This window comes from Podarcis erhardii, assembly GCF_964252035.2.
Source record: "Podarcis erhardii genome assembly, chromosome: 1".
In the NCBI taxonomy this organism is placed as follows: Eukaryota; Metazoa; Chordata; class Lepidosauria; order Squamata; family Lacertidae; genus Podarcis; species Podarcis erhardii.
Window position 1 is genome coordinate 17,875,602 of NC_138497.1, and position 13,217 is coordinate 17,888,818.

The 13,217-nt window shown below is 44.8% G+C and overlaps 1 protein-coding gene across 5 annotated transcripts in view; it reads right to left on the reverse strand.

The window, feature by feature from the left end:
* Window positions 1-13,217, reverse strand: part of EML1 (EMAP like 1) — a 133,374-nt gene that overhangs the window by 45,668 nt on the left and 74,489 nt on the right. For all 5 annotated transcript variants that reach the window (XM_081859869.1, XM_081859867.1, XM_081859870.1 and 2 more), the window contains exons 2-3: window positions 8,022-8,204; window positions 6,262-6,394 (exon numbers count right to left, since the gene is read on the reverse strand). In XM_081859869.1, the coding sequence (XP_081715995.1) occupies window positions 6,262-6,394; window positions 8,022-8,204 (316 nt within the window). The remainder of the gene's footprint in view (window positions 1-6,261; window positions 6,395-8,021; window positions 8,205-13,217) is intronic.

The window sequence follows — 13,217 nt, forward strand, 5'->3', positions numbered from 1 at the left end:
GTTTCAGAACGTCAACACTCCCAGACTGTTAGCGCACATTTGGGTTGCACATATCTGATTTTTCTGTGTGCTCTTTTTGCATGCCTAACCACACAAGTGCTTTCAGCTGAACTCTGCCTTAATGTTTCCCATCCACACAGATACGTTGCGCTTGATAGGATACATTTGCACTGTGTGCTGTTGTCCCTGATTCTCAATTACAGTCATACCTCTTGTTATGTTTGCTTCAGGTTAAATCTTTTCAGGTTGCGTCCCGCGGTGACCCGGAAGTACCGGAAAGGGTTACTTCTGAGTTTCACCGCTCGCGCATGCGCAGATGCGCAAACTGACGCCACGCACATGCGCAGAGGCGGCGAATTGCGGCCCACGCACGCGCAGGCTGCGTCCAGAGGAGGCAGGTTTAGTCGTTGTCTGAGGACTATCCCTGCCTCCGGGTCTGGTCCTGACCGGATGAGTACTGGAATCAGCAAGGGATACCCACATGACCTGAAAGTGTTGCTGTGCAATGCCAGGTCAATGATTCATAAGACCACTGCCATCCATGACTTGATCATGGATGGAGGACTTGACCTGGCATGTGTAACAGAGACTTGGTTGGATGAAGCAGATGGGCCTGTCCTTGCCGCTGCTTGTCCACCAGGTTTCTCTTACGCACAGCAACCCAGGTCATGTGGGCGGGGAGGGGGGGTTGCAGTGATTTTTAGGAAGTCATTAGTTTGCACCAGGCGTCCTATTGGGAAGACCCAGTTTTCTGAGTGCATGTTCTGGAAGTTGGGCAATAGGGGCAGTACACGATTCCTTTTGGTGTACCGACCTCCCCGCTGCACCAAGGATTCCCTGCCCGAGCTGCTTCAGGTCGTGGCGGATGTTCTCCTGGAGACACCTAGCTTGGTTGTCCTAGGGGATTTTAACATCCATGCCGACACGACCTTACAAGGGGCCGCTCGGGACTTCGTGGAAAGCATGGCCTCCATGGGGCTGTCCCTGAATAAGTCTGGCCCAACCCATAGCTGCGGACATGCCTTGGACCTGGTGTTTACCTCTACGGATGTTGGTGATCTGACACTAAGTAAAAGTGAAACGAAAGAAGTGCCATGGTCAGACCACTTCCTGGTGCAACTGGACTTCTCTGCGACCCATCCCCTCTGCAGGGAGGTGGGACCGATTCGGATGGTCCGCCCCCGCCACTTAATGGATCCAAATGGTTTCCAGAGAGTGGTAGGGGATGCTTTATCCCATGTTGATGGCCTTTCAGCCGATTCCCTGGTGGCCCGCTGGAATGTGGAGTTAACCAGGGCTATTGACTGTTTGGCTCCGAAGCGCCCTCTCCGATTGCATGGAGCCCGGAGAGCTACGTGGTTTTCCACGGATCTGAGGGCAATGAAACAATCGTTGAGACGGCTAGAGCGCCGGTGGCGGATAACTCATTCCGAATCTGACCGGACACAGGTTAGAGCTCAACGTCGAGCCTACCAAGTGGCGATAGCGACGGCGAAGAAGACTTTCTTCACCGCCTCTATTGCATCTGCAGAAAACAGCAGCAGGAGACTCTTTCAGGTGGTTCACAATTTAGCGGAACCACCTGTAACATCGGGGCCTAGTACGGGCCACATGTTCTCCTGCAATGATTTTGCTATTTTTTTTGCAGATAAAATCGCTCAGATTCGGGAAGAAGTAGACTCCACCGTGGGAGCAGGGCCGGGGCGGGAGAGTGCTAGAGTCCTGTCTGGTCAAGTTGTGTGGGATCAATTCCAATCTGTTACCTCCGAGGATGTGGACAGGCTGCTTGGACGAGTGAAGCCAACCACCTGTCTCCTGGATCCTTGCCCATCCTGGCTTATAAAAGCTAGCCGGGAAGGACTGGGCGATGGGCTTCGTGGGGTGGTGAATGCTTCCCTCCGTGAGGGAGCCTTCCCAGACCCGCTGAAAGAGGCGGTTATTAAACCGCTTCTTAAAAAACCATCTTTAGATGCGGCCACGATGGCCAATTATCGCCTAGTCTCAAACCTTCCATTCTTGGGCAAGGTGATCGAGCGAGTGGTTGCTGAACAACTCCAGGCACGCCTGGAAGAAGCGGACCATTTGGATCCCTTCCAGTCGGGATTCAGGCCTCATCATGGGACTGAAACTGCCTTGGTCGCACTGGTTGATGATCTCCGGCGGGCTAGGGACATAGGTGAGAGCTGTTTCCTAGTTCTGCTGGATCTCTCAGCGGCGTTTGATACCATCGACCATGACATCCTTCTGGACCGTCTTGAGGGGCTGGGAGCTGGGGGCACTGTCATACAGTGGTTCCGCTCCTTCCTCCTGGGCCGTGTTCAGAAAGTGGTGGTGGGGGATGAGTGTTCAGACCCCTGGGCTCTCACTTGTGGGGTGCCCCAGGGTTCTGTCCTCTCCCCCATGCTTTTCAACATTTACATGCAGCCACTGGGAGAGATCATCAGGAGGTTTGGGCTGGGTGTTCATCAGTATGCAGATGATACCCAGCTCTACCTCTCTTTTAAATCAGAACCAGTGAAGGCGGTGAAGGTCCTGTGTGAGTGTCTGAAAGCGGTTGGAGGATGGATGGCGGCTAACAGATTGAGGTTGAATCCTGACAAGACAGAAGTACTGTTTTTGGGGGACAGGAGGCAGGCAGGTGTGGAGGATTCCCTGGTCCTGAATGGGGTAACTGTGCCCCTGAAGGACCAGGTGCGCAGCCTGGGAGTCATTTTGGACTCACAGCTGTCCATGGAGGCACAGGTCAAATCTGTATCCAGGGCAGCTGTTTACCAGCTCCATCTGGTACGTAGGCTGAGACCCTATCTGCCTGCAGACTGTCTCGCCAGAGTGGTACATGCTCTGGTTATCTCCCGCTTGGACTACTGCAATGCGCTCTACGTGGGGCTACCTTTGAAGGTGACCCGGAAACTACAACTAATCCAGAATGTGGCAGCTAGACTGGTGACTGGGAGCGGCCGCCGAGACCATATAACACCGGTCTTGAAAGACCTACATTGGCTCCCAGTACGTTTCCGAGCACAATTCAAAGTGTTGGTGCTGACCTTTAAAGCCCTAAATGGCCTCGGTCCAGTATATCTGAAGGAGCGTCTCCTCCCCCATTGTTCTGCCCGGACACTGAGGTCCAGCTCCGAGGGCCTTCTGGCGGTTCCCTCACTGCGAGAGGCCAAGTTACAGGGAACCAGGCAGAGGGCCTTCTCGGTAGTGGCGCCCGCCCTGTGGAATGCCCTCCCATCAGATGTCAAAGCGATAAACAACTACCTGACATTCAGAAGACATCTGAAGGCAGCCCTGTTCAGGGAAGTTTTTAATATGTGACATTTTAGTGTATTTTTCATCTCTGTTGGAAGCCGCCCAGAGTGGCTGGGGAAACCCAGCCAGATGGGCGGGGTACAAATAATAAATTATTATTATTATTATTATTATTATTATTATTATTATTATTATTATTGCGAACAGGGCTCTGGAACGGATCCCATTCGCAACCAGAGGTACCACTGCATTGCTCTTCCACCCTCCCTGAATTCCAGAAACCTGAGGTCCATTGTAGGCAAGCACACGGACCTGTGTACAGTGCTGCTTTTAATACAAGGTTTATATATATATATATATATATATATATATATATATATATATATATATATATATATATATATTACTACACACACAGACACATATATGTGCCAGACTTGTACAAAACAGCTGATTAAAAAGCATAAGTAGTGTGTGCCAGGACCAACACTAGCCAACCAAGGAGCACCTTGCCAGCAGAAGGAGGGGGTGCGGTGACAGATGGCACTCAGCAAAATGTCACCACATATGAAAAAAAAGTGCTTGCCACACCATGTGCTTCGATTGAGTAGCATGCAAGTTTATGATGTACTCCCCTCCCCTTTACCACATTAAATTGGGGGGGGGGGAGAGAAGAGCAGGTTGCCACTTGGATGAGGACAACATTGTGTGGGCAATGCAAAAAAATAAGCACATATGCACAAATACGCTTTAAATTTCTGTGTGAACATCACCTTAGCCAGAAGTATTTCGCAGGGAAAAACTGAACCTGGAACCTTTTGTATTCAAAGCAAGGTACTCTACCACTGAGCTCATCTCCAAATCTTGTGATAGACAAGATTGAAAACATGGAAGTATTCTCAATGTTACAATCTACAGCAAAGCTTCAACTGTGGAGGACTTTGCACAAGGAGTTTGGCTGTCTTAATTCTGGAGGACCATGTAATATATTACAAATTAACAGGCACAGAGCATTTACCCTTGGTGTGCCCTATAAATGTGCAAAGTGGATGCATTTGTTTATTTCACCATCTGTACAAGCTGCAGGGAGTTGCTGTTAGCTTTGGCTCTGCACCCCATGGCTGAATCTGCAGTCTCTGAAGCTTCCCTGACTCTTAAAGAGGTTTTAGGGGGAAACGACATTTGCTGTTGCTCAGAGGGTCAGAGCAAGGTGAACATACTCTTCCTTCCAATCTTTGTTTTTAAGATATAAAAAAGCTATTTATGGATGTAGATATTTATAGGAATTTGTCCAGGTTAGTGTCAATAATTCTGTTTTACTATTACCATTTGAAGTTATTTCCTAACCCGCTGTGCGCACACAAAATATTATGAATAGTGTATTGGCTAACACACAACTTCATAAATAAAGCAGAAGTTAAAAATAAGTTGTTGTTTTCTGAAATGCATGTTTTGCTGCATCTGTCTTTGTATATTCTACTATCATTCCTCTAAACCATGGCTAGGCAAACTAAGGCCCGGGGGCTGGATCCGGCCCAATCGCCTTCTAAATCCAGTCTGTGGACGGTCCAGGAATCAGCATGTTTTTACATGAGTAGAATGTGCCCTTTTATTTAAAATGCATCTCTGGGTTATTTGTGGGGCATAGGAATTTGTTCATTCCCCCCCCCAAAAAAAATATAGTCCGGCCCCCCACCAGGTCTGAGGGACAGTTGATCGACCCCCTGCTGAAAAAGTTTGCTGACCCCTACTCTAAACCAACCTTTCTTAACTGGTGTTCTCCTTCCTGGCTGGCGCTGATGGGAAGGCACCATTTTACAGCCTACTGTAAACTAAAGTTCTTAGCATACACTTATATCTGCCTCTTTGACAAAGTGTTCTGAGCCCCAGAAAAAAATGTACAAAACAAGTGATGATGGCAAGTTAGACTGGATGGGAGGGTCCAGTGTGTTAACACTACTCCTGCTTTTACAGACACAACATGCCTCATGAATCTGCCTCCCATTGCCTGCCATATTAAAGAAGCACCAACATGCATATGCATGTTCCTTTGTGCTGGCAAGAAACTTGAATCCTGTGGGGAATCACACACGCCCGTTTTACACCAGGGCAATTGTTACAGCACATTGCAGGCTCACTTTCTGGTTAGCATACCATCTCTGTGCTGTACAGACCCTCAACTCTCCCCCCACCACAGAGAATCCTTCATCTATGAATATCTTACTGTCATCCCAAAAGAAGCCCTGCTCAAAACACGACCACATTGCCAAGTGGCTTGGCACAGGAACCAAAGAACATTACAGTCACTTGCCACTCAAAGAAATCATTCGTTATTTAAAAATATATATACATTTCCAGATTAAAATATTGGGCAGAGGCTAGTCAAGCAACGTGGCAATTTAGCATAAGTGCTTTTAGAAGATATGACTGGGAATTGTAAAAGGATCTTTAAAAAGTACCCTTACACATGTGAACAGTGGGAAGAAAGGGTTGGGATTTTGTCTCACTATGCTTTCGAGGGACTTCACTAACTGCTTGTCATGGATGAAAATAAGCAAACTTCAGAAAATGAAAGTAATGGAAGAACAGGAACCGTAATTTTATACAATTTGGCAGTAGAAAGAAAACTACTGGAGGAGCTACCTATCAAGCGTATTTGCTACTTTTATTGGTTCGGTAAAGAAACAAAGGCACTCATTTTCAGAATAGATTACAAAATCCCTAAGTAGACATTTCCTGCTCTTAACCTCAAATTACAGAGGAAAGAAAATAACAGCCTAATTATGCCCTCCTTTAGAATTCTTGCAACAACATTAATCCTGATTAATTAATCTAGCATGAATAAAGTTGAAGATATTTCTACAAGGTTTCCAATTGTAATTTGGCTTAATTATCTAGAAATTTATCTCGAAAGTTTCACCCAGAGAGCAAAAAATACTCAGAGGAGCAGTTTTAGATGCTGAAGGCAGGCAGTAATATACATACACCAGATAGATAGATATTGAATACCTTTTTGCTGCTGGTGACACAATTTCTTTTCTGGTTCCTGATGGAGAAGGTAGAGAGCCACTGGGTTTCTTTGGTAGCACAGTTCCATTATTAACAGTAGTCTTTAAAGGCAGTGTTTGTACAAGGGGTCTTGCTGTTAAAAAAAGAAAAAGAGATGATCAAATAGAGGATTACAAGTATACAGTCTGTCTGATGGAAAAAATAAAGGGTTTGCAAATGTTTCTGTGTGTCTTCGTAGTTGAAGCTGCCCACATTGAGTAAGACCACTGGTTTATCGAGCCCAGTACTGTCTACAGAGACTGACAGCAGCTCTCAAGGGTTTCAGCCAAGAAGTTTCTCCCAGCCCTACCTGCTGACTGAACCTTGGACCCTATGCATGCAAAGCAGAACCTTTACCTCTCGGCTATGACACTTCCCCCGCATTATGAGAAATAAGGATTATTTCAGTCTACATTCAGGGTGCAAGTCAGTAGCCTTAGAAATTGCTTCCTAAACTTTAAACTGCAATCCTACATGCTCTGTGCACAGAAAGCAGGAAGTGGAGTGGGTCTTCGCTGGGGGCTGCACAGGAGACCTTATCTCTAGATGGTGGCATAGCATGGTTTGCCAGATTCCGGGGCAGACAGGTGCACATGCGCGCCAGGGCAGGTGGGGAGCAGAGGGTGAACAAAGCCCACCACACCAGCCCAACCCTCACTGCTGCCAGAGCACCACCCTGATTGGAACCAAATGGGGCTGTACTGTGCCATCTGCCCACCCTAGCAGGGTGAAGCCCAGCTTGTCAATGCGGTCCTTGGATCATCCCAGCCTCATAAAGTGGTTCAGGGCTGACAGGATGGCATGAGAAGGATGCAGCAGCTATGCCCCCTTCAGTCCCAGCCTCGTCAATGAGATCAACTGCCCGACTTTTCCAACTGAAAATCTCTGGGGCACAAGCCTGGGCAGTATGTATGGAGACAACAAGACACCCCTTTTGGCCTCGCTGATGTGGTCCAAAGGAAAGCAGAGCAATACATCTGCTTAGCGGCAAAAGTTGCCAGAAGGAGGTGTACAAGATTTGTGTAAGGTTTACTCCCTAGTCGTTTCTTCTCCCAAAGATGTCCCTCAGAAAGTAATAATGAACAGTTTACCTAATAAAAATTTGTTAAATGAACTGTCATTCATAGATCTGATTCATCCAGAAAATGATTCATTTTTCAAAGCATGTACAAGGATATATACTAGATTATCAGTATTTCATGCCTCACCTTCTGAGACATCAGAAAAGAAGAAAAATGATGTGGTCAACCTTCAAGAGTGTTGCAGCCACAAATACATAGGTCTTTCCATATATGGAATGCTGAACAAGCTTTCTTCATATACTATGCATGACACTGTCGGGTACCTTAGGGCAGTGTTTCCCAACCTTGGGCCTCCAGCTGTTTTTGAACTACAACTCCCATCATCCCTGACTAGCAAGACCAGTGGCAAGGGATGATGGGAATTGTAGTCCAAAAACAGCTGGAGGCACAAGGTTGGGAAACACTGCCTTAGGGAAAGGAACACTTTCCTAGCCACAGCATGCTACAGATAGACTAAACACTTCAAAATCAAACTGCAAGTTTGATCAACTGTATACCATGAAAAGTTCAGACCACAAACTGCTGTCAGATAATTCCAAGGATTCAATATACTTGACTGGCCCGAAAAATATCAAAATTATTGCAACATTTGCTCAGGTCTAAGGAATGAATTTGAGAGGGAGTGTTTGAAATCGATACCTTTGGTAGGTCCTTTCTTGTTCTGCATGGCCTGTTGCTCCTCAGTAATGTTCAAGCGCCTAACAACATCTGCCAGAGCAGACTTGAGCAGCTGGATGTCATCTTCCTGCATCTGAACACGTTGCTCCAGTGAAGCAATGCGGTCTGTCACCTCCATGCTGCTAGCGGCAGAGGCACTGTCATCTAAAAAGAATATTTTAGAAAGATGGGGTTTTATTTTGGAAATTTGTCATGAGGTATAAGGAAACATCGTCACCTGAGAACTTTTACTAACGATACAAACTATTTTTCCACTATTATCAATGTTAGGATTCAATTGCAGCAAGTTGTCAGAAGCCAAGCTAAATTTTAGATCTTAAAAACCTACAAAATCAACCTTCAGAGTTTTGTTCATTATATTGTACTTTGCTATGCAGAACTTTTATTTTCAAAGGAGAACTAGATTGTAACAAAGAAGTCAATCCAGCATCACTTCTCTTTCCTTTAAGGTGTAAAAGCAGGAAATCTACGACATGATGTGAAATGACAAAATGAAATGAAAGACTTTACAGCAAGGTATTTTTCACCATGGTCAAAAGTCAACACAGTACATGTTCAAGAGCCCAATACAAATGCAAACAAAACATTAAAACATGGCTATTTTTATATAGGAACAGTTATAGTGAGATTATGGAGCAACCTTACTGACCACCAGTTAGTCATCAGGGTTTGATACTAAAACAGGCCCCAATGATTGAAATGTGAAGTAAAAGAAAATTCCTCAGCCAAATCTAATTGCATTTAGAAACCGCCACGGGGCTCAGCAGCAGATCATTTTGCAATATAGCTGTATGAGGTATTAATCCCAAAATTAAGATTTAACAGGCACTTTGGCATTCATATAAGATTCCACAGACATGAAGCATGCCTTGAAGAGACATAAGGCCTACACTGATCTAATAAGCTTGTACTTTAACTCAGCTGGAAGTAACAAGAATTAGCATACTGGACAGACAACCCCATCACAGACTGGATGTAAAACATCATAAAACAAACTCAACTTAGCAAGCACCCTTCTAAATTCAATATGACTTTACATAGTTCCAGTCAATGAGTTTGACTGGAATTTGCCCCCCCCCCACTTCAGCAATTCCATCAACAGTGGTCCCTATACACTTGACTCTTCCTAATGCATTTTTCACAGCCTTCTCCTTGTCCACAGCAAAAATACAGACACAAGCATGGGTTAGATTCAAAATTTACTTCGAAATGAAATACATCAGTATTGTCAATTTAGCCCCCTTCCCTAATTACTTGATACCAACACCCTCTGCAAAAATGGCTAACCCTTTATACTAAATATTTGGGTGGGCGTGAAGCTCACATGCATCCAACATTTTTCATTCCCAGAACAGAAGTTGTGCCAGCGTGAAGTTAAGCTGTAGTGGCGGCTCAGCAGACATACTACTTTTTTAAGGGCGGCGCAGTACAAATGCAGGTCTAAATGAGAAATAAATTTATTGTAAGAACTGAAGCCAGACAGCAGCTACTGAAAACAATGAGACAGCAATACAGGTTATGTCTGAGTCCTATCCAATACATTTTAATGTTAGCCCTTCTCCTCCCTTCTGTTCTTGTACTTATCTTCATAAGTTTCACCTTTGTGCATCGTTCCTCCTAGATTTGTACGCATTAGGAATCCTCCCCCAAAGAACAATACTTTTGGAGTGTCTACACCCCCATTGTTCAGCCCGGACACTGAGGTCCAGCGCCGAGGGTCTTCTGGCGGTTCCCTCACTGTGAGAAATGAGGTTACAGGGAACCAGGCAGAGGGCCTTCTCGGTAGTGGCACCTGTCCTATGAAACACCCTCCCACCAGATATCAAGGAAATTAACTATCTGACTTTTAGAAGACATCTGAAGGCAGCCCTGTTTAGGGAAGTTCTGAATGTTTAATGCTGTATTGTGTTTTTCATATTTGGTTGGAAGCCGCCTAGAGCAGTGTTTCCCAACCTTGGGTCTCCAGCTGTTTTTGGACTACAACTCCCGTCATCCCTTGCTAGCAAGACCAATGGTCAGGGATGATGGGAATTGTAGTCCAACAGCAGCTGGAGACCCAAGGTTGGGAAACACTGGCCTAGAGGGCTGGGGAAACCCAGCCAGATGGCGGAGTATAAATAATAAATCATCATCATCATTATTATTATGCAGGAACCTTTGAGGGAACTATGTCTCCAATGAGCCACCAAGTCCAAACACACTGTTGCACTGCTACAAGCGAGTCACTGGGATGTTCAGGGGGAAAGAACAACCTCCCCACTTTTTTCACACACCACTCCAGGAAAAAAGGAGGGTTGTTTTGGGGATCGGATTGGGCAGATGTGTAGGGAAGCATCCTCTGATCATAATCCAAAATGCGGGGGGGGGGGGGATTAATGGGTCCTAGAGTCAAGCTCTCCTTCGGGGAAAGGTTTTTAAGACCCCAGAAGACAATTTCCAAGCAAAGTTGGGAGGAATTAAACATATTTCCTTGGAAAGAATTCCAACTGTGTTCAACAGCACGTATGTCCGGGACTGAAGACTGAATGATAAGAGTCATATGATGTATGTCTGTAAATTGCCTTGGGAGATCTATGTGGTAGGCAATTCACAAGTTAGTAAACAATAAATAATATAGCAAGAAATATTCTTCAAATAACGTTTGAGAATGACACGTTTATTTAAAAACCCACTAGAGAGGTGTGCCAGGTATCTCTGGATACACCGTATAAGCTGTCAATAGCTGTAGAATGTCTTCATTTTTTTAAAAAAAAAGTTTTTCAATTTAAATACTGCCTAGACAAATTTTAAAAAAATAGTATTTCCTGGCTTTTGTTTTACAGACATAAAGCACACGCTCTTGACATTTAGCTCATCGCTGAGGACCATATGTTCCCAAAAGAGTGTTCTGTATAAATGGGAATGCTCATCACGCTGCTCCTTTTCTTTCCCTGCTAATTAATCCATGATCTCACTGGAAAGATTCCGCATGACTCTCTCCAGGACAATACAGGGTGATTAATCCACCCCCACAGTACCTTCCAATTTTAAGCCATCTTGTCGCTAAACTGAGCAGGGCATGAAGATGTATCAGAAATGTGATACTAACAAAGGCTGTGCTCTCCACAAGGAGGCCCGGCTTATATATAATGGAGATAAAATCAAGGCTTTCCAAGAAAGGTAGTTTAGAAGAAATATCTTCCACTGCTATTTGAGCAGGCAGATAAATTTTAAGAACACAAGAGCAAGAAAACTTTGTGAGCTGCCATCGGAAAACTAATATCCGCAGTAGCTAAACCTGCGGAATATTTACAGTATTCCAAGATGCCTCATTTCAAACAGGGGTCTCATGGCTACACAGGCTCAAGAACAGGTAGAGAGAGGAGACTGAACTATGGCATCTGTGGGAACTTGGGCTTCTTTTTGTAGGAAACTCAGTATCATCCTACAACTCAAGGGTTATGGAACATTTGGCATTGATGAGAGTTGGAGTCTACCAACATCTGGAAGGCAATAGGTTCCCCATTGCTACTACCATGACTCACTGAAGCCAACAGTTACCACTGAAAGTAGGCACAATGGACTGTGTGGACAAAATGGTTCTCTAAACAAGGGTGCCTGGTGTTTTTCTGCAGGGGAGGTCTCCCCTAATATTCTCTGCAGCCCCTGTTTCTAAGCACTCATGAAATGCACTCATCTGGGTCTTTAGTGTTGCAGCTGCAGCTTTCTGGAATCAGTTAGCAGGCAGATATGTTTTAACCGCCCATTTCACATCAGTGACTTCTACTCATGGGGGAAGGGAAATCCAGTGTTACTATCCCGATACTAGAGAGAAGGGAGTTTACTTTAGGGCTGACATTTTCAGCTGTAGTCCTATGTATCTCATAATGCTTAGTTTCACCCAAAGTTCACACTGCTGAAAGTGATAAATAGTATAGATACAAGAAGTTGGATCCAAACATTTTGTTCTGTTCACACATACACCCCTACTGTTTCTCTGCTCTAAGCCCCTCTTGAAGCTGCTTTTCACCACACAGAGCAGCCATTTGGCTAGTGTTACTCATGTACACATTAAGAAGGCCTTTAAAAGAGCAGAATGCCTTTGGATCCTCACTATTCAGACCACATTACATCCACCCTCTTCCATCTGCACTGGCTTCATGTTTAGGTCCAGGCCTTTTCAAGGTGCTACGAAACCCTAAATGGCTTAGGACTTGGGTACTTGAAGGACCACCTCCTCTTATATGAACCAGCCTAACAGTTGTGGAAATCAGCAGAAGCCCTGCTGTGTGTTCTGCTGCTAAGAGAGGCCCACTAGGCATTGACACGAGACATATGTGGGGTTTTTTTTTATGGCAGCACCCGAGCTAGAGAAGTTTCTCTCAAGGAAAGATCAACTAATGCTGTCTTTGATGGTTTTAGATGGGCAGCAAATGTCTTTTTATCCCACCAAGCCTTTAACAGCTTTTAAATTGTTTGCTAAAAGACCTCATTGAAATGCAGGCTTAATGTATTATTTTTAATTGCTGGTCTTGGTTTTTGTTATATTGAGATACACATCTAATGCTGTAAGCCACCTTGGGAGCCAAAGAATCCCACTGTTTAGGAAAGTATTTCAGTGTTCGGAGGACTACAGAGCAGTTAGGAGTACAAACACACACACACACACACACACACACACACACACAATTTTAGTTACGATTTTAGTTACTTCCGCTTGCAAAAATGTAGTTCTGAATAGACAGTGCTGTTTATTCCTCCGAAAAGCAAAGCAATAGATACACATGCACACACCTTTGTGCATAAGCCAACATCAAACTTAAGATATATCACCTGGCCCACTGTTTCCCAAACATTTCAAAATCAGATGCCCCAACTCTCAACTTAGAAACTGAATGCAGCATCTAAAACTCCTATGCTAATTCTCCCCCCCCCCCCAAGAAGCTTCTACACATCCTGGTGCTGCATAATTTGTCACCTACTGCTCCATCTCAGTAACCCCAATGTGGCACAACTTGCATTTTGGGGAACCTTAAGCCCTGGCTCTTGAAAGGTCTACTCCCAATAAGACATGCAACGTAGTTTATACCTTTCCTGAGAGTATCCCATGCCACACTCTTAAGAAATACCGACTACATCAAAATAGAACTACAAAACCCTATTAAATTTAAATCTATA